The sequence below is a fragment of the Trachemys scripta genome, chromosome 1 (assembly GCF_013100865.1).
Source record: "Trachemys scripta elegans isolate TJP31775 chromosome 1, CAS_Tse_1.0, whole genome shotgun sequence".
NCBI classification, from domain to species: Eukaryota; Metazoa; Chordata; order Testudines; family Emydidae; genus Trachemys; species Trachemys scripta.
This window is the reverse complement of record NC_048298.1, coordinates 192,650,661-192,672,425: the sequence shown is the minus strand read 5'-3', so window position 1 is coordinate 192,672,425 and position 21,765 is coordinate 192,650,661. Positions and strand designations below refer to the sequence as shown.

General features: G+C 45.7%; 1 protein-coding gene across 2 annotated transcripts in view; it reads left to right on the top strand.

Moving 5' to 3' along the window:
* The first annotated feature begins 4,569 nt into the window (after window positions 1-4,569).
* LOC117868032 (cystathionine beta-synthase-like) overlaps window positions 4,570-21,765 on the top strand; it is a 47,327-nt gene continuing 30,131 nt past the window's right edge. Inside the window, exons 1-2 of one of the 2 annotated variants that reach the window (XM_034753618.1) lie at window positions 4,570-4,594; window positions 13,940-14,124. In XM_034753618.1, coding sequence (XP_034609509.1) covers window positions 13,946-14,124 — 179 coding nt within the window. In that variant the 5' untranslated portion in view covers window positions 4,570-4,594; window positions 13,940-13,945. Of the gene's footprint in view, window positions 4,595-9,280; window positions 9,324-13,939; window positions 14,125-21,765 lie in introns of those variants that run through there. The other variant, XM_034753626.1, reaches the window with a different exon arrangement.

The window sequence follows — 21,765 nt, the reverse complement described above, 5'->3', positions numbered from 1 at the left end:
GTCAGACCTTCCATGCCACCATAGAAGGTCACAGCATGTCAGTTCTGACGGACAACACTACCGCCATGTTCTACATAAACAAGCAGGGCGGGTCCCGGTCCTCTCCCCTCTGTCACGAGGCACTCCACCTATGGGACTTCTGTATAGCCCATTCGGTCCATCTAATCGCAACATATCTCCCAGGGGTCCAAAACAGGTTAGCAGACCGCCTCAGCCGATCCTACCGCATGCACGAATGGGCTTTGAGGCGGGACGTCCTGCATTCAATCTTCCAGAGGTGGGGGTTTCCCCGGGTGGATCTATTCGCCACCAAGGACAACAGACAATGCCCTCAGTTTTGCTCTTTCCAGAACCTCAGCCCGGGGTCGTTGGCAGATGCCTTCGCGATTCCGTGGGGAGGGAGCCTGAGGTATGCCTTCCCTCCATTCCCGCTCATCCACAAGGTCCTCCTCAAGACCCGCAGGGACAAGGCGACAATCATCCTCATCGCCCCGGCGTGGCCACGACAGCATTGGTTCATGACCCTGCTGGAATTGTCCATAGCCGACCCGATTACCCTCCCCCTCCATCGCGACCTCGTCACACAGGACAGGGGTCGTCTGCTCCACCCGAACCTACCGTCGCTACATCTCACGGCATGGTATCTCTCTGGCTGAGCGATGCGGAACACAGGTGCTCTCACCAGGTCCAGCAAATTCTCCTTGGTAGTAGGAAGCCCTCCACAAGAGCGACCTACCTGGCCAAATGGAAGAGGTTCTCCCACTGGTGCAAGCCTCAGCACATACAGGCTCTGCAGGCCTCAGTCCCATCAATCCTGGACTACTTACTGCACCTCAAGCATCAAGGGCTCGCCCCCGCCTCACTTAAAGTGCATCTGGCTGCAATATCGGCATTCCATCCAGGGGAGTTGGGTGTGTCAGTGTTCTCCAACCCCACAGTAGCCCAATTCCTCAAGGGACTGGAGAGGGTGTTTCCCTATTCGCGCCCACTGGTCCCTGCGTGGAATCTGAACCTGGTCCTAACTAAGCTCATGGGGCCCCCCTTTGAACCCCTAGCCGCTTGCTCCCTCATGCACCTTTCGTGGAAGGTGGCATTTCTCGTGGCCATCACATCGGCCAGGAGGGTATCAGAATTGAGGGCCCTCACTTCAGAACCCCCTTATACAGTTTTTCGCAGCCCACTACGCGATCCATCATCAGACCAGAGAGGACGCAGTGGTTGGCAGGGCTGTGCTACAATCAGTTGTACCTTGACTCCTACCCGCCTCCAATGGTAAGCTTGTGAGTCACCTAATGTGTAATGGACATGAACAATCACTCGAAGAAGAAAAAACGGTTACTTACCTTCTGTAACGGTTGTTCTTCGAGATGTGTTGTTCACGTCCATTACACTTCCCACCCTCCTTCCCCTCTGTCGGAGTCACCAGCAAGAAGGAACCGAGGGGGTTGGGCCTGCAGGGATATATATACCCTAGAGCGGGGCGCCGCTCTGGCGGGAGAGGGGGGCCCGCTAAGGGAAAAAGTTTCCGACGTCCGTGCATGCGGCGCACGCACACCTAATGTGTAATGGACGTGAACAACACATCTCGAAGAACAACAGTTACAGAAGGTAAGTAACCGTTTTTTCATGGGCATGACTTATTCTGTGATGTCTTTCATGAGAGCAAGGAATTTTCCCAGATGTCTTTGCCTAAAATGTGACATCTTCTCTCTGCTACTGTCCTATGACGTGTTGTAGTCTGGTTGTCTACCTTGCTGCAACTTTCCTGCCCGAGGTGGCTCATTTCAATGGGAAGCACTCTGAGGTCTTTCAGGGTAAAAGCTGGTATGTAAATACAAAATCTGAATGCACCCCGCCTCTGAAACAACTTCCACTTACTAGGGTTACCATATTTCCACAAGCAAAAAAGAGGACACTGGGGGGGAGTAGCCCCGCTCTAGCCCTGCCCCTGCCCCGCCCCATCCACTTCCTCCCACTTCCCACCCCCTGATTACCCCCCTCAGAAACCTCCCCCCACTCCTTGTCCCCTGACTGCCCCCTCCTGAGAACCCCCTACGACCCTACCTGTCCCCTGACTGCCCCGACCCTTATCCACACCTCCACCCCATATTCACACCCCCACCCCCAGTCAGACCCCCGGGGACTCCCATGCCCTATCCAACTGCTCCACGCCCCCTGACAGGACCCCAGAACTCCTGACCCATCCAACCCCCTCTGCTACCTGCCTGCCTCAACCCCTCTCCACACCCCTGCCCCCCTGACAGCCCCCCCAGAACCCCAGGCCCATCTAACCCCCCCTGCTCCCTGTCCCTGACTGTCCCAACCGCTCTCCACACCCCTGCCCCCCTGACAGCCCCCCCAACTCCCAACCCATCCAACCCCTCCTCCCTGTCCCCTGACCAGGGCCGGCTTTAAAGAGCCCAGGAATCGGGCTGCACTCCGGCCGGCGCTCCAGCCAGGGTTGCAGGGCTTGGGGCGGGCCAGAGGTGCTCGGCCGGAACCGGGGTTGCTGCCCTGGGGCCGGAACCGGGGCTGGAACCGGGGCCAGAACCACTGGGGCCCGAGCTGGGCCGGAGCCGCTGGGGCTGCTGGGCGCCGCTCAGCCCGGGCCCCACCCCCCCCTCCTCACCGCCCCCCCCCCCCCCCCCCCCGCCCCAGCTTACCTGCTGCTGCCTCCCACCTGCCCCTGCTTCTTTTCAGACTTCCCGCGAGGATCTGATTCGCGGGAAGCAGGGGAGGGGGAGGAGCAGGTGGGCGGAGCGTTCAGGGGAGTGGAGGAGGGAAAAGACAGCTGCGGGGCCGGACAGCATGGTAAGGCTGCAGGGATGGGGGAGCCGGGAAGGAGCTTTGGGTGCCCAGCAGCGCTTGGCCGCCAGTTTTCTGTCTATAAATAGCCGACCGGGGGGAAACCCCGGACATTTTAAAATTTTTAAAAATCCCCCCCGGACAGCTATTTATAGACTGAAAAGCCGGACATGTCCTACATTCACTTATATGATCTGGTTTTTTTCCACTGTTAACATTGGCAAATGGAACTTGAACATTGCACAGTGGAAAGATAAGAATTATATAACCATGTACCACGTTATATTTTTATTGTTATATACTCGTGGTGAGATTCATGGGAGTTGTTTGCATGGAATGAAGATATGATGGAGTGTCAGAGCTAAATTCTGTTCCCCACAAGGTGTGTGGGCTGAACTTCCCCATCAGCTGAGCGCACACATTGGCAAGGCAGCATCAAACCAATACAAAATTCCTGTGTCTTCAGTAAAGAGCGCGCAGGGCAGATCTGGCTGTGTGAGGAGGTTGCAGATCCACGCTGCTCAAACACACTGTTGATGTTCAGCGCTCAATCAGTCCCATATCTAGACTAGATTTAAGCATGTATTGGTTCAAGGTATATTTGTGAAGGGAAATATCAAGGCCAGAATGGACCCCTTGGGTTGTTCTTTAACTGGAATGTACACAGAACATCATTCTTACTGGGACTAACATTATTTGGAGCACCTTTATGTGTGACCTGGAAGACTGGGTCACATCAGATAACTCACAGGATTGTTCCACTATGGATTATCCCTGGCAATGTTTTCCAGAGATTTCACATATCACAAAAAGGCCAAAGATAATGTCATTCCTCTGCTGGGGCCTCTGTCTGTTATGTTTATTGCCTAGGAAAGGTTTGGGTCCAAAACAAATAGTCATTGCTGCTTTTTATAACCTGCGTTCATGTACGACAGCAAAGTTTCCCACACACCTGCTTTTTAATAGTTGTTCATCTCAGCCAGCATGTAATAGATTGGGAATCTTTATGGAGTCCTTTAGCTAGGGGTGCAAAGGATCCTTAGGTGCTAAACCCCGATTTAGTAATAAAACTGCTAGCAACAGGAATCTGGGGGAAAAATCCATAATTAACCTCTTTCAGCACCAGTTCATCAATCTTAGTGTATCAGATATGCTAGGCGGCTAGTCACGTAATACTGGAACTGTTCTCCCATGATACCATGACTTTGCATTGCACCTAAGGTTGTGATTCTGTTACCCTCATGGGAGTTGGTGCTACTCAATGTGAGTAAGTGCTGCAGAATCAAGCCCTGAAAGTGTTTGATTGTAGGGTGCCCTAAAGACATGAAGGATATTAGTACAATGGGGTGCACCAAAGGGTTTCTTATCCTTCTGTTATGGTCTTAGTTTCTGACTCAGCAAGGCCCCTAAGCACATGCTAATCTTTAAAGTTAAGCACATGCTTAAGTACTTTGTTGCATTGAGATGGGTTTAAGCATGTACTTAAGAGCTTGCTGAATGGAGGCCTTAATGTACATGTGTCTAGTGAATTTTTAAAACTAAAGCTAAGTAAATAAAAACTGAATCAATCAATAAATATATTGCACATTCTATTTACATCCTGACCATTAAGATTTTGAGAGGAATCACATACTAAACCTGAGCGGGTATACATGCTATGAGATCACCCAATCAGTATCTTTCATGAAGTGTTCTAACTCAGCTGATTGGCTTTCTCTTTCGCTGCTGCAGATATAAACAGGCGAGCTAAAGCATTAGGGAAGTCACTCAGCAACTACCTTGAAGCCAGGTAAGTATATCTTATCTAATACTATGATTTTACTGTAGCCTGTGACTTGCGGGCCACGTTCCAAGATTCATTGAGAATCTGTGTTAACAATTTCTGGATAATCCTATTTCGAAAACTAACCTATTTGTCTAGCTTGGTGAGATTTTTAAGAGAAACTTTTCTATTCACTCACTTTTAAATTACACAAAAGATTTGAATTTTCTTTGAGTGCTGCAAAAGATTGAATGGGCAAATTAGTATGAAAATCTGTCTACTGTGCCAACTCCTTTATCTCTTCATTCAGTCTAATGTATGAAGCTTTCTTCACAGAGCAGGGACGTTTTCTTCCATTGAAGAGTTATCAGTGCAATGTGATTAAATAGCCATAAACTAAAATCTGCAAAGCACTTCATACGCATCAGCCAAGGTGACGTGTCCTGTGCAGCATGCTAGACACAAATTGCATAGTTGCAGCACCACAATCACATGCGCTCCAAGCCCTTTTTCCACCTTGCTGCCTCTCCGTCCAGTATGTCCTGTGTTATTAATTTAGATATTAAATTCAGTACATTTTGTGCTTGCACAAATGCTTCAATTTTCAATGTGCTGCAGACTTTTTGTGTTGAAAACGAGTAACTGCATCACAGAGGCTGTCAGGGAAGGGGCAGACCTGGATTTTTTTTACTAGTTGAGCAGAGACCAAGTGGAGCTTTTGCCACGTGCGGGAGGTGGGTTTGGGCTTTTGGCAGCAGGAAAAGTAAGATTTCCCAGCAACCTCTTTAAATGTTTGATTAGTTAATGTCAAAGGCCAGTATAGAATGTGATTATTTAGCCAGGTAAGTAACGTCCTGATTTCAGATTATGTTCAAAGTACTGCATAATTGTGTCCCAGAATTTAAGTTTACATTTAAAACAAAATAAGTTTCTAGCCTTTATGGCTGGGAAGATAGCCTTCAAAAACAGGACTCAAGTGTAACCGATACCATAATATCTGCAGACTCAGACAGACAGACTGAGACAATGCCTCTAATAGAAATGTGAACTCCCCAATCTGTTTTGAAGCCTAATCATAACAAGAGCGTATTATTCTAGTACTGACTGCTTTAGCAATAATATCTAGCAAATGTGCTCCTTGCTGGATGTAGGGACAGGTACTGGGGCAGGGAGTGGAGGTGGAGGAGCAATGGAGCAACTAACTGCAGTCAAGAATGGTTAGGGTTAGGAATGAGGAAATCAAAGACTCTCTCCCAAAATCTTAAGTGACAAAGAAAAGTTATACCCCCTTCCTAGTGCCAAGCTTGTCTCCAGTGACCCTTGTTATGAGAGCTGCTTGTTGGGAAGTGTGTTAATCTCCTTTCATACTTCTTCAGTTAATCTCTTCTTTATAGACAAGTGACTTGTGCTCCTTGTCCCTTAATTCACAAGGCAAATAAGGATTTGCTTAGAGAGACACTCCCAAGGCTGGCAAACCCAAATTGTAAAAACCCTAAGATTTTTAAAACATTTTTTTTAAATCTCCAAACTAGCTGCAGGTTCAGTGCAAGCATTGGGAAGGAGTTCAGAACATACATTTTTTAGCCAGATTGATTCACGTGTTCTTAGTCATAACTAGTACTTAGTCACCCATTTCCTCCCAGTGCTCCTGGTCTGTAAAATGCTGGCTGGAGTGAGTGCTGCAGGCACCAACCAGTCTAAAGGATCAATGCATGTTCTTCCATGGAACGTTTTATAAGAACAAAGCACCAGTAACATCGCCAACCTATGTGAGTCTTACTATTAGTCTCACAATATCTTTGTATTTTCCTTAAAGTCCCAGCACCTGGAACCAGTTGATGATGTGAGACTCCGTTTTCTTTCTTTCTTTCTTTCTTTCTTTCTTTCTTTAAAGGTCTGTTTTTAGCTTTCAAAGTTGTAGAGAAAAATTTGAAAATGTGAATCTCAAAGACCAGAAGACAAACTAAAAGAACCCCAAGATCATTGGCTTGAAAATAATGAGACTTTAAAATTAATTCATAATTTTGAATGCTTCAATATGGCTAATTTGGGAGTAGGAGGATTGTATCAGATCAATAGATTCTAAGGCCATTGTGATCATCTAGTCTGATCTTCTGTATAATACAGGCCACAGAACTTCCCCAAGTAAATTCCTGGAGCAGATCTTTTAGAAAATCATCCAGTCTTGATTTAAAAATTGGCAGTGATGGAGAATCCCCCACAAACCTTGGTAAATTGTTCCAAAGATTAACACTCTCACTGTGAAAAATCTACACCTTATTTCCAGCCTGAATTTGTCTAGTTTCAATTTCCAGTCACATTATACCTATCTCTGCTAGACTGAAGAGCCCATGTAGGTACTTACAGATTATAATCAAGTCACCCCTGAACCTTTTCTTTGTTAAGCTAAATAGAGAGACTCAAGGAGCTCAATCACTATATAGCAAGTTTTCTAATCCTTTACTCATTCTCATGGCTCTTGTCTGACCCCTCTCCAATTTATCAACATCCTTCTGGAACTGTGGACACCAGAACTGGACACGGTATTCCAGCAACAGTCACACTAGTGCCAAATGCAGAGGTAAAATAACCTCTCTACTCCTACTCGAAATGTCCCTGTTTCTTCATCGCAGGATTGCATGAGCTTTTTTGGACACAACGTCACATTGGGAGCTCATTTTCAGCCGATTATCCACCCCCATCCCCAATTTTTTTTTCAAAGCACTGCTTCCCAGGATAGAGCCCCTCATCCTGTCAGTATGGCCTGCGCTCTTTGTTCCCAGATGTATATACCTTTACATGTATAATGTATAATGCTTGCTTGTGCCCAGTTTACCAAGCAATCTAGATCATTCTGAATTAGTGACCTGTCCTTTTCATTATTTACCGCTCCCCCAATTTATGTCATCTGCAAACATTATCATTTATTTTATGTTTTCTTTTAGGTCATTGATAAAGATGTTAAATAACATAGGGCCAAGAACCAATCCCTGAAGTGTCCCACAGTAAACACACACACTCAAACACACCCTATGTTCATCCTTTTTACAATACTATGATAAATTTTGTACAAAGTATGCCTTGTGAGGTATCATTTGATAACTCTCAATCTGCTGAACATTATTGTCCTGGTAAAATATGTATGGCAGCATTATATATAAAGTTATAAAAGATTCCACAATCCAGATTGTACCCTGGGAAATGTCACAGTGATGTTTCCCCATTTACAGTTACATTTTGAGACCTAGGAGTTAGCATGACCCACATTACATGGATTAAAAATGACTAAGTTTATATCATTCTAGTTTTTTAATCAAAGTCTCATGCTGCAACCAAGTCAAATGTCTTACAGAAGCCTAAGTATTTTACATCAACACTATTACCTTTATCATCCAAACTTGTAATCTCATCAAAATATATGTTAGTTTGGCAGGCTCTATTTTCCATAAATCCTGTTGATTTGCATTAATTACACTACCTTCTTTTATTTCTTTTTTAATCGAATCCTATATCAGTCGCTACATTGTCTTGCCCAGGACTGATGTCAGGCTGACTGCCTGATAATTACTTCGGTCATCCCTTATTCCCTTTTAAAATTTGGCAAAACCTTAGCTTTCTACCAGTCTTTCAGAACTTCCCAACTGTTCCTAGACTTATTGAAAATCAACATTAATGGTCCAGTGAACCTCCCAGTCAGCTATTTTAAAACTCCTGAATGCAAGTTATCTGGATCTACTGATTTTAAAAAGTCTGAGTTTAGTAGCCACAGCGATAATAGTGGCATGTGAAGAGTATTATCATCACCATATGATGAAATTGCATCATCTGTTCCTCCCCTTCCCAATACAGAACACAAATATTTATTGAACACTTCTGTGTTTTCTACATTATTATTAATTCTACCATTTCAACTAGTAAGGAACCAATACTATTGTAAGGATTGTTTTTGTTCCTCGTATTTTTTTAAATTAATTATTGTCCTTAACATTGCTGACCATAGATTTCTTCTTGTGTCACTTGGCTCCTCTTGTCAATTTTCTACAATTCCTAACTTCTTCTAAGTTTACATTCATTACTACCAACTTCCCCTTTCTTCTATTTCTTATATATATTTTTACAGCTGCCTTTAATTCCCCTCAATCAGTTTTGTTTTTTAACCAGGACAGCCTTCGTCCTCAGTTGTGGGATTGTGGCTTTTTAGGCAACTAGTGAAGTGTTCTTAAATGATTCCCAATTATCATTCACATTTTTCTGATTATATTTTTCCTCTCAGCTGATTTGGAACATAATTGTTTTTAAGCTTTGTGAAATTAGCCCTATTAAACCACCAAGTATATATATTACTAGCCTGGACTAGCTTATACAATATAGATGTGATCAAGTCATGATTACTTGTACCTAAGCTCCCATTAACTTTTATTTCTGTGATCAGTTCCTTTCTATCTGTTAGGAGACGGTCAGATATAGAATTCCCCCACACTGGCTGCAACACTTTCTGAGTTAGGAAATTGTCATCTATAAAGTTCAAGGATGTTTCAGTACTGGCACGGTGAGACCTTCAGCACAGGCCACTCAAACTGAAGTCCCCTATGATCACATACTGTAGATAGCGGTGTAAGGAACTGGTCATCCTGTTCCTTACTGTGAGTTGATGGAGGCTCCAACTAGTACCACATCTTGTGCTTTATCTTTTAGGACATTGATCCATAAGCATTCAAGATAATTTTCTTCTGAGTTATCAGTGACTTGGAAACAGGTAATATCATTTTGACATAGAGTTCCCCCTCCGCATGGGTGGCGCATGAACTGCCAGCTGGGGGAGGCTAGCCCCCAGCCCCACCCCTTCCACCCGAGGCCCCGCCCTTTCCCCTCCCTGCTGGAGCCCAGAGCCCGTCCCATCTTGGCTACCAGCACAGTCCTGCCCCAGGCTAGCCCCCCAGCCCCAAAGGAGCACTGGGACGGTGGTCTGCGTGCAGCCGCAGCGCTCCCCACCCCTCCAGCCAGAGCACTGGGGGCTGGAGGACTGGAGTGCACACGGGGGGGGGTAGTAAGCAGGGGGCGGTGGTAAGCAGGGGGCCTCCCCCAGCTTATGCGACCCGCTGTCCATGCCCCTCCTCTCTTTTCCCATTCAATCCATCCTAAATAGATTATAACCATTTAGAAACAGGGGCACCAAAAGGCCCCAAACTGATTGGAGGCCCAGTGTACTGTATGTGTGTGTATGCATGTGTACACACACACACAGAGCAAATGACAGTCCCTACCCCAAAGAGCCCACAGTCTTAAATTTAAGACCAGATGTAACAAGAGAATGGGGGTAACAGTAAAACACAGCTATCGGCATGCTGTGTAGGTATGATGTCATGTTTTATTTTTACATCAATAAAGCATGCGAGTAGAGTTGTCACATCTGGCCACTTGCCCAGTCTCTATCAGTTGGCAATGTTTTGTAGACATTATAGTAAAAGTGGGTCTCTTGGCGGAATTAGAAGAGGGAGTGGTTTCATAGATTAGTGCAAGGATGACAGGCCCGGATTAACTCTCCTGTGGGCCTGGGGCTATTTGATTTTGTGGGGTTCCTGGGAGGGAGTTTGGTGCAGGAGATTGGGATGCAAGAGGGGGATTCTGAGCTGGGGTAGGGGGTTGGGGTGGAGGAGAGGGTGTGAGGTGTAGGCTCCGGCCGGGAGGCGCTTACCACAGGTGCCTGCCATAGCCCCAAGCTGCTCCTCGAAGTGGCTGGCTGCTAGCACATCTCTGCGGCCCCTGGGGTTCCTGGCCAATGGGAGCTGCGGGGACAGTGTTGGGGTCAGCATGCAGAGCCTCTCCCCATCCCCTCACCCCCTGCCAGGGGCCACAGAGACGTGCTAGCAGCCGGCTGCTTCAGGGAGCAGCGTGGGGCCACGGCATGCAGGCAGCCTGCCCGAGCACCCCACTGTGCCACGGGACTTTTAGCAGCCCGGAGTTGGAGATTGTGGCCTGTGATTTATTTTTGTGAGGCCCTCCTTGAGCCGTGGCTCTGGGCTGCAGCTCCTAAAACCCCTGCCTTAATCCAGCCCTGAGGATGATGATCGACATGTGTGTCAGTGACCCTCTGTAACTCATGTGACAAATGCTGGTTTCAGCATGAACTCCCCCTCTGCACCTTGCACTGCCCTTGATGGAGGAGAAGCTACGGCAAGGGAGCCAACAGGACAGCAGGCCACAGTCCAACCAGGCTGCTGGGGGATGGGAGAATGAAAAATCATGCTGAGGGGCTGGCAATAGAACTGAGATTGGGATTTCCCACAGAACTTTGGGCTCCACATGGTTATCAGGCCACACCTCTAACCCTTCCATTCTACAGCTTTATATGTAACTTTCCCTCTTCTATGTGCTTTGGGTGGAAGGAGCTGATTTAGCTCTTGGAGTCTGCACTCTGTTCACGTATCAGCATGTGCAAAACAAAATGTATTAGTAATGTTCAGCAACATCTGATAATGAGGAACTATTCTCTTCAGATTTGGCCACTCAGGGTATTTTCTTCCCGAGCCTCAGTGAATTTACAGACCCAGGCTGCTCTCTCTCTGTTAACTTCCATTGATGTCAGTGGGAGTTAGAAGTCCAAATACCTTTGTGGATTTGGACTTTAGTGTGTCTGTGCTTCAATCTCCCATTCGTAGGCACTTCTCTATCTCACAGGGCTGTTGTGAGGATGAATACGTTAGATTGTGAGATGCTCAGATATTGTGGTAATGGAGGCTATATAAGTACCTAAGATAGATAGCCATCACACTCTGTTTCTTCACCAAGATGAGTATTTATCTGCACACTGCTTTGTTGGTGTTCCTCCAGCTGGGTTAAACTTGGATTTTGTTGCAAACACCCAACTCAGCCCAAGTTGGTTGAGGTTCACAGGCCTTTCAAGGAAACAAGCAGTTTTGAGCAGCCCTTGGCTGACAGTTTAATGACAAAAACACATGAAGCTTAGTGATTTTTTTGAATGAGTTTTATTGTGAATATTTGTGGTGGCTTTTGCACCTGAATTTCAAAGCAGAACTCATGGGCTGCAAACCTGTAATCCCAATGGAATCATGGCTGTTGTGTTTGGCACAGCTGTTTGTAAATCTAAACTGGTGACAATAATCCTGAAGAGCATAAGAACACTTGAAAATAAAAGCACACAGAGAATTAGTGTCCAAAAGTGGGTCAAGTTTTGGGCCGTTCACAACTTGTAACAGTGCCCCTTTAAACTAAGATGGGATCAAGCAAGCAGTAAAATTTGGATATGGATCTGTGTTTTGAACGTCCCCATTTCAGTGGGTGTTTAAATTTGGGGTTTTGGTTAAGCCTATAATAAAGCTAGAGACCATTTGCAAAGGTCTCATCTGGATCCAGATTTGGAGTGTGAACATCTCTGATGTTCAGGGATGCTTTGATCTGGCCTATTATTAGCAGACCGGCCATTTCTAAAATTAGGGTCTGGATCATACTTTGGTCCCATCTCTACTTTTTGACCAAACCCGGGTCCCACTGAAGTCAATGACAAACCTTTTTTTGCCTTTCCTGGGACTTTGATTTGGCCCTTTCAGAGATTTCAGAATTGAACCTTTGGACTCAAACAGAAAGTGCAGGAGTTGCAAACCCTCAAGACAAGTGATGACATTTCTTCTTGCAGTAATTACATAATAAAGCACCACAATAATGCAATAAGATACGGCTAGAATAATCTGTGCTGTTAGAGTAACGTCAAACCTCATAAATTATCCAAGATGCATGTCTGTGACCTGAGACTGAGTTGCAAAGTATGTTCATTTAACACAGACTGAAACAGGATTTGGATGGATTACAGTGCCTCCCAGGGTGCACCTCTGCAGAAAAGAGGCTTTTAGTTACTAAATGCACTTTTTCTTTTGTTTCTTACAATTAGTAAGTATTGTTTAAGTCTTGGCAGTAATCTAAACTTCCTTGCTTATCTCTGCTACAAAGACAGCCAAATCATGGAATCCAATTACAATATATTTGTCCCCTCCTCTGGTTACAATACAGTTGCAATTATTTATAGTCTAGACCAGTAGTTCTCAAAGCCGGTCCACCGCTTGTTCAGGGAAAGTCCCTGGCGGGCCGGGCCACTTTGTTTACCTGCCACGTCTGCAGGTTCGGCCGATCACGGCTCCCACTGGCTGCAGTTCACCACTCCAGGCCAATGGGGGCTGCGGGAAGGGCGGCCAGCACATCCCTCGGCCCGGCCAGTGGGAGCCATGAGTGGCTGAACCTGCGGATGCGGCAGGTAAACAAACCGGCCTGGCCCGCCAGGGGCTTTCCCTGAACAAGTGGTGGATCGGCTTTGAGAACCACTGGTCTAGACAGAATCTTATTCGTGCCCCTGACTTAGCTGGATTTGAAGTGTAGATAGGCCATAACTGTTTATCCTTCTACTTTTAAACTGTTGTCATTTGGCTCCTGAAACCTACAATGTATCCCTCTGTCCCTTTAAGGCCACCAATCAGCTCAATCTGAGATACTTAGACCTGTTGTCAGAGTGTGCAGATGCCACAGCAGGAGATGGAATCTGACCCTCTCTTTTGCTTACCTTGCTGCCATCATTTCACAAGTTCTCCAGTCATCATTTTTTTCAATCTGGACAAGATCTGAATTCCTAATGTAATAATCAAAATCTTTAAACGCCAAAGCACTTTCTATGGGCCCATCTGTGTATCATAAAGTAATAAGGAAAGACTAACCTCCTTTTACCCTTTTGCAGATCACCTTTAAATGCAATGCAAGTTTATGATGCTTTAAAAACAACAAATGTTGTAACAACATACATTATGGACCTGCTCCAGCATCCATTCAAGTCAATGATAAACTCCCATTGACTTCAGTGGGAGTGGCAGTGGGTCCTGTAATTAATGTCAGATCTCTGCAAACAGGTACAAGGGAGGGGGAAAGATTTGTTAATTTCGGAGGCATAGAGAACAGACAATCAAATTTCTACAGAAATCATCCTTAGGTGGCTTACTTACTATAAGTCTTGGAATATTGGTTTCCAGACTGTAAGAGTCACTGGGCTTTTCTGTAGTTATTTTTTTATCCATGTTTTGGTTTGTTTTTTTCACACTTACATTGCCAGCTGTACCATAATTGTTTACAACTGAGGTTCCAGTTCCTTAATTGTGATGGTGAAAAATATTCCCCTAGACTAGATAGGCCCTCAGTTCTTCAGTGCTATTTCCAAACTTGGATGCTCCAGTTACGACACCCGGTTCGGCATTGAGGTCACTGTGTATCAGCTCAAGCGCCCCCGTGCAAACTGGTTACCCAGCATACACGCGCAAGGTTGAAAATCAAGCTCCCTGATTCTAACGGTTGCTTTTTCCACTCTTTTCCTCTCAGCTCAAGATGGCTTTTGTGTCCACACTGAACAGGAAGATCAAGAGCTCTCATTTGCAGAATGGCATTGATACGGAAAATCAGGAAACCAAAACCAATTATACATGGCTTCCTCCCAACTTGCCCAGTAAGTGCACATGGAAGCCAGGGAAGCCCATCTCCGACTCACCTCATTCCCATGTGCCTTTGTAAGTAACTCTCTTGTGCTAGTTATGTTCAGAGTGTTTTATCTCCTCCCTACTGCAGGAAATTCCTCTGTGCCTCAAGGTTCCACTAGAACATTCGTAGTCAGAATTCAGCATTTAAAGCAATGATTTTATGTATAAAAACTGCTATTATTTTTCCCAAAAGCGGGTACTCTGAGCCGCTAATATTTCCAGTCCACTCACGACTGCCCCTTCTCTTTCACCATGAAGAGCATTGACTTAAACTGGAATTGTGGATGCTCAGCAGCTCTCCTGCAAACCAGACCTGTAGGGATCTGAAGTTAGGCACCAGAAAACAAGGCACCCAACATTAGCGGGCACTTTTGGAGACTGCAGCCATAATGAATATAGAGCCTTCTAACCTATTGCTCCCACCCTCTCTCTATAGATTTATTAATGTGTTAACTAAGGGCCTAGTTCTATCACCTTTACTCACGTTCCCTGCCTTTCACAAGGTAACACTGCCATTTGGAAGGTAGTTACCTTATTCTTACCTTATAAGGTACTATAAGGTAGTACCTTATTCTGGGAGCAGTCCATTGACTACTCATGGAGTAAGCTACTGGAACTCAACATGAGTAAGGATAGCACCATCAGGTGGTAAAGGAATATTCAGTTTCCTCAGATCAGTATCGAGGCCACAGTCCTTCCTCCAGCGCCCAGACCAAGTAACTTGGCAGGAAGGAAGGTGGCATCTATTCTCCCAACCCCAAAGGCTGCATCATGAGAGCAGGGCCCACTTCATGGCTGCTACTTCACAGCCCTAGCATTCCTTTGCCATAGAGAAGGGTGTCAGTGTCTTACCAGTCCAGTGTTGGACCTTGTCACTGCCTCATTTTCCCCTTTTGGAGCTTCCCAATAACTGCCCCCAGACTCTCATGTGGGAAAAATAACACCCCTTCTTGGGCCTCATTTATCAAAGTATCGCAGTTCAAATATCTCAAATCCAAACAAGGTTTCCCCCACTCCATGGTTTGTTCAGTCCTTTGTTGGGCTCATAAGTTCTTTCCAAATTCCAAGTCCCGCTGCCTAATGTTTCCTCAGCCTCCTCCCTCATCATGCTTCTACTCTGACCCTTTGTGGCAGGTAGCTCTAGCCAGCCCCTTTCACCTGTCTGGAGCTGGGAGCTCCATCCTTTCAGAGCCTGGATCCCCCATTGATCCCTCTCTGAATGTCTTTCACCTTCATTGCCCTTGTGTCAGGGTTTCAGGCCCCAGGGTCTCTCAAAGCTCCCTCTAACCAGGGGAACTCTGTCAGGCCTACTCAGATTCTCTGGAGAGACCTCCCCTAAGTCTTTCCTAGCCCCTGGTCTCCCACTATCTGCTGGAGTAGGCTCCATCCTAGAGGAACCCCATCTCCTGGCCTACCATCACATGATTCTTGATGATCTGACCCAACCACCAGCCCAAACCCAACGTTTGGGACCAGATGACAAGGCACAGGGGAGGCTGAGCCCAAATCCCTTAAAGGACCTGTCCACCCTATGACAAGGAGGATCTACAAAGTAAGATTCAAGGATCCCATTCCCTGATTTACCACTTCCTTGCCTCTGACCGCCAGACCCATACTGCAGCAGACCAAGAACCTCTACAAGGCTCGTACTAGTGCAGAGGTTGTGCCACAAATCATGCCTGCAGGGCCAGCAAACTTGCCCTGATTGCACTGAAAAAGGGCAAGATGCTCCTCTGAATGAACACCTTTTCCACATGGTAGAATTTGTTTGGTTTACACCAAGTGGCGGTGATGTGAGGCAACATAAAATATTACTAATATTTTGCACTCCTACCTTTTTGTTTGAGGATCTCAAAGCACTTTACAAACATTAATTAATTAATTTAGGTGTTAACCCGCCCCACCCTTGTGAGGTATTATCATTTTGCAGGTGGGGAAACTGATGCACACAGAAATTAAGTGACTTTCCCAAGGCTATAGGGAAGCTATGGCAGAGCTAGGTATTGAATCCACATTTCCTGAGTCCTAGTCCAGTGCCATGTCCCCAGTCCCATACTCCTTCTCTGTTTCCTGCCATATTGATGTAACTCACTAATGCAGCACTGCCCAAAATAAATGTGTGGCTCTTTAATGTTCATGCAAGCCAATCCAGACAGACCTATGAAAATAAGAGCTTTCCCAGAAGTCCAGAAAGACTGCCAGTCCCCAAGTCTGACTCTGAACAACTGGTGGGCCTAAGACCAAAGGTAGTATCAATACAGGATTTGATACATCTTCTGACTGGGGAGCATTTTCTGTCCTTGCAGGATAGATGGACTCCATGAATTTTCGAAGGTGTTCTAGCAACTGTCACGTAGCCCACTGTTAGTTGGATCAGAAGCTAATGTCTTGGGCCTGTGTCTGATAGGCCCAATCTGGAACCCCTCATCCAAACACTTCTAAACTTTGGGGACATTTGTATCTGAATTTTGCGGTTTGAGGCAGTCTCTCGTCCTAATGTAAAGTACCATGATGGATCATGTGCCCCTCAAACAGCAATCTGATAAAAGGGTGCTCCATATGGAAAGCAATTACTTGTTCCTGTTTGACACTGAGGCAATTCTCTCTACTAGCACAGCTTGAACAAAGAAAGACCCTGTATACGGTTGTTACTTGGGTTTCTTAAAAGTAGTGATGCAAAACAATTTTTAATGTGTGCGTTTTGTGACTGTGGTATCCAAAGTCTATTTCCCAGGCAGCAGCTACCTCCTTTCGAGTGTCCACGTGATTTATTAGGCAAGATCAATTAATTTTACAGAGTGCAGGGAGCATCAGAGCTGCATGTTGTTAAAACGTTGCTCAGAGATAGTGAAAGTCTCACGTTTCTTACACTGCTTCTGAAACTTTGCAATTGTTCCTGCCTTTCTTGCCAGTGACAGTGCAATGTGGTGTCAAAACCCTCCTTCCATCTTTAAACTGAAAACATGGAATACCAGTGAGAAATTCCGAAAGACTAACAAAGGAGATTGTTCCACCCTTTCTCATAACTGTGATGTATTTAGCCACCTGATTAAACAATGCTTTGGAGATATAGTCCCTAAATTATCTTATTTGCTGAATGTCTAGTGACTAAAGGAGCAGCTCTTTCAGTCAAATCAGTTTTCTTTTCAATATGCATGCTGACTGGGAATGACTTATTCTTTGGCAACATATGCTACCTCTAGGGAAATCTGAATGAGACAATGAAGCACATGTGCAAATGATAATCTTGCAAAACTATTCTGGATGCCTTCTACCCAGGTGTACTCTCGTGTCTCTATCCAGATTCCAACTTGCCCTGATTCCTCCAGAAACATGGCACTCTTTATAAAGTTAAAGAAAATATGTACTACTCAGACTGCACTAATATACACCTTTGTGTAGCACGCTCTCTAGGGATATTGGGTATTACTATAACGGGGTTAAAAAGGGAACCAGATAAGTTCATGGAGGATAGGTCCATCAATGGCTATTAGCCAGGATGGCCAGGGATGGTGTCCCTAGCCTCTGTTTGCCAGAAGCTGGGAACGGGCAACAGGGGATGGATCACTTGATGATTACCTGTTCTGTTCATTCCCTCTGGGGCACCTGGCATTGGCCACTGTCGGTAGACAGGATACTGGGCTAGATGGACCTTTGGTCTGACCCAGTGTGGCCATTCTTATGTACTTTTAACCTTGAGTAAATGTCTATATACAGACTATATTCTTGATTTCTATACCCAAGAATACATTGTGCAGTTCTGATCCTTGGGCAGTCTCAAGAACTGCAGCTAGCAGCTAGTGTAGAAAATCTCCAGACCTGCTGAGAGTCCAGTATAGATTGTGAGGGAGATTAGAAAAAGAAGAGTAGATCTTGGATCAGGTGAAGGGGATAATTACCTTAAAGCTTCAGAACGGTACAGGTTTGAGCTGGTTCTTACATTGTCTGAGCTAGTTATGCTGCCTCATATAATTCAGGTAATGGCCAATCAAGTCTCACATCCTGATATGACAAGGTTTTCCTCTGGGCATTTTATATAGTAGCATGCCTCACAAAGTAAAAGCAGGATTTCTGGAGTGGAACCCTCTCGCTCCCAACTGAAACCAAATGCAGTGATACTGCAGTATCCCCAACAGCCATTCCAGTGAACCACGGGCATTTCTCAGAGATCCTTTAGGCTCACACATTTCTCATAGAGCTTGGAAGCCCTGAGCCTAGCCTCCCCCGCCTTGAGGAGCCTGGGGCTGGCCTCTTAGCCACCCCAGATCCAGCATGGGGCATAATAAAGCAAAAATTTCATGCCAAACCCCACAACCAGGGGTCCAGCAGCCACGGCACCGTCAGGGAAAGCAGAACTTCCCCTGGCCTATTATACCCACCGCCCCAGGGCTTTGTTTTATATAGGTGCCTATTATTCCCAACTATCTGTCCTGCTTTTTTACATTTGCTATCTGGTCATCTTAGTAAGGAGTGTCCACTTCCCTGCCACACTGATAGTTTCTGACTGCTAGTAAAGTCTTCTGACCAGACCAGCTCCCCTCTGATGCTTGTCACTGATTTCTGGAGCAGGGTGAAAATGGTGTGCTGTGCTGTGTGTGTGTGCGTGTATATATGTGTGTGTGTGTGTGTGTGTGTGCATGTGCGTGTGTATATCTCTCTATATCTATAGAGATAGATATATATTATCCACAAGTATTGGTTTGAATTTAAAAATGGATTCACTTTGGCCTTGCTTGCTTTGGCCTCTCCTGTATTGCTTTCTGCAAACATAACCCACTAGTCAGCACGTGTTACGTGTCCCAGTCTGGGCCAAGCCAGAGAGGATGTAGGTCTGTTACAGCTCGTATGGTGAAAGCTCTTTAGCTTAAACTGTAGGAACTCAGGCTCGTAGCTCTGGGGGGCCTTAGTTCAGCCCCTGGTATGAAGGCTGTTCACGTGACGTGAGCATCTGAGCAGTTGTTTTACTCTTGGAATATGAATTTTGAGCTCCCATGCTTGAGCATTTATAGGTAGCAGAAGTGCCAGGACAAATCCATGTTGGTGCTGATGTACAATGAAATCAGCTGTACAATGAATCCATTGAGAGAAGCCCAGGGCTAGGTCTGTGAATGATTCCTTATGTCTGTCTGGGGCCTAAATATGTCTTTTTAGCTAACAAATTTCCCCTTCTCTTCTGCTATGACTGTTTCTCTTCTCTGTCTGCTGGTCACTGATAAAGGCAGACAGTATATTTGATAAAGGATGCTGTTTAATTCTACAAAACACCAGACAGGGCACAGAGGCAACTAAATAATCCAGACAAGGATTTGACCACACTTTTCACGCATCACAGAGTTACTTTGTGTATGTGACAAACAAAGTTAAATTTTAACTCTGCACTCACCAATAAACTTACTGTAGCCTTTTCTTTTCTAAGAATGATGCATTGGATAAGGTCTCTGGGGCCTAGATAGGATCTCCTAACCCTTCTTATCTGCTCTCTTCCACTAAATGGTCACCATTCCCTGAGATTCAAAGCCCTCAGAGCATCTTCAAGCCCTTCTCCTGGTAAAAGAAGTTATGCACACCCACTACAGAAACAAAGCATGTGGCTTTTGGGACCAATCATGACTAACCAAGACAACTCAAATTTCAAATATCAAGTACTGAGTGCACGGAGTTGTGATCAATCCATAGAGCACACACACACACACACAAAAAAAGCAACAAAATTTGTCAGTTTTGAAGGAGAATTAAATCTATATTTACTACCTTTATCACCAGTAGGCCATATACATCTTGGGTATTTCAAGGATGAGGTGGGTTCAGAGTTCAAATCATGATAACAAATACGGGGTGTGTTTGTATATCTGAAATTGAATGGGAGGTGAACAACTCTGGGTTGTTACCCTTTTCAGAAGAAGAGTACTGAGAAGACCAAGGCAAGGAAATGGCTCCGCTCTGCCTTAAGATATGGATTCAATAAACACACCCCTTGAGTAATCTTTTTTTCTGAGTAAAAGGTCCAAGGACATAAACTTCCAATCTACTTGGCCAAAGGCCATTTAAATGTGTGTAATTTGCCCGGTAGTAGTGACATGCTCTAGTTCCACTGGAGCTGAACAGATAAACCCGGGTTGGAAGGCTATATTGCACCAGTCTAACTGAGAGCAGAATTTAGTCCTTTCTGGAAAAATCAGAGTTCTCTACTACATGACAGGATAAATATTTCTCTCTAAACAAAGGGAGGTCAGGTCCTAAACTGCTGTAAATTGGCAAAATTCTATTGAAACTGATTGACACCAGCTAAAATTCTGGCTCTGTTTGTGTTATAGACATGTGGACTGACACACATATTTAAAAAAAAATACTTGACACAAGTTTTTTGGGTTTGCTACTTAACTTTTCAGTACAGGCATACTACCTCCTTAATCTGCTAAGGGCATAGATTTGGGTATATCTACATTTGGAGCTGGGGGTGTGATTCACAGCTTGAGAAGACATACCTACACCAGCTCGGAGCAAGCCATTGTGCTAAAAATAGTGTAGCCACAGGTTGCGAGCAGCAGGAGGGGTTAGTCACACCAAGTTCATGCCTATGGTCTCAAGATGAGTACATATTCAGGGCAGCTAGCCCCTCCCACTTCTCACACTGCCATAGCTACCAGGGCTGTCCTCACCCATATGTAAAGTACGCAGCTGCGTAGGGCACCAGGCCTGCTCAGCTGCGTGCTGCTCCAGCCCCTGCTCTGCCTCTTCCCCATGGCCCCCGCCCCTGCTCCGCCCCATGCTGCCTCTTCCTGCCCCTGCTCCGCCGCAGCCCCACTTCCCTGAGGAGCACGGGCGGGCTGGGCCTACACTCACCGGCAGCGGGAAGTGCAGCAGCCTGGCCCCAGCCACGCCGCTGGTAAGTGCTGGGAGGTAGTTCCCCCCTGTTCCCCAAGCCAGCCCTGCCCCCCCCCCACACACACAGAGGCCTGGGGCCCCAGACACCCCCTCACCCCCGTGGGGGGGGGGGCTGCGTAGGGCCCCAGAATAGCTAGGGATGGCCCTGATGGCTACGTTCTATTTTTAGCACAATAGCTCAATCAGAGCTAGTGCAAGTATGTCTTCTCCAGCTAGGCATTATACCCCCAACTCAAAGTGCAGACATAATCCAAAGAGTTTGCAGCCATAGGCTCTTGGCAGAAAAAGCTGACAAGACTGATGTTTTTTATGAGACCGGCAAATAAAGGCACAACCAGTCATTTAAAGGGCACTGAACTCCAGATCTGGTTTATTCACCTGTGCACGCTTGTTCCAAGTGAGTTATCAGAGTGAGTCTCATGCTAATAAACACATGATTCTCTAGCTAATGCTCTGGATTTGTGTGAATGAGAGACTAACTCTGGTCCGGAGTATCTATTTAAAATCTTGTTACCTGTGAGCAGCAATCCATTGTCGGGATTTTACTTGCACACCCTTGTGGCATGAGAATTTCAAAGAATTCCTCTTTGGGGATATATTTGAAATATCAAGTATCTGAAAAACAAAGTATGACAGCATTGTCTTTAAACCCTACAATCCTTTAATGCAGTCATAGAATCATAGAACCATAGAATATCAGGGTTGGAAGGGACCACAGGAGGTCATCTAGTCCAACCCCCTGCTCAAAGCAGGGCTAATCCCCAACTAAATCATCCCAGCCTGGGC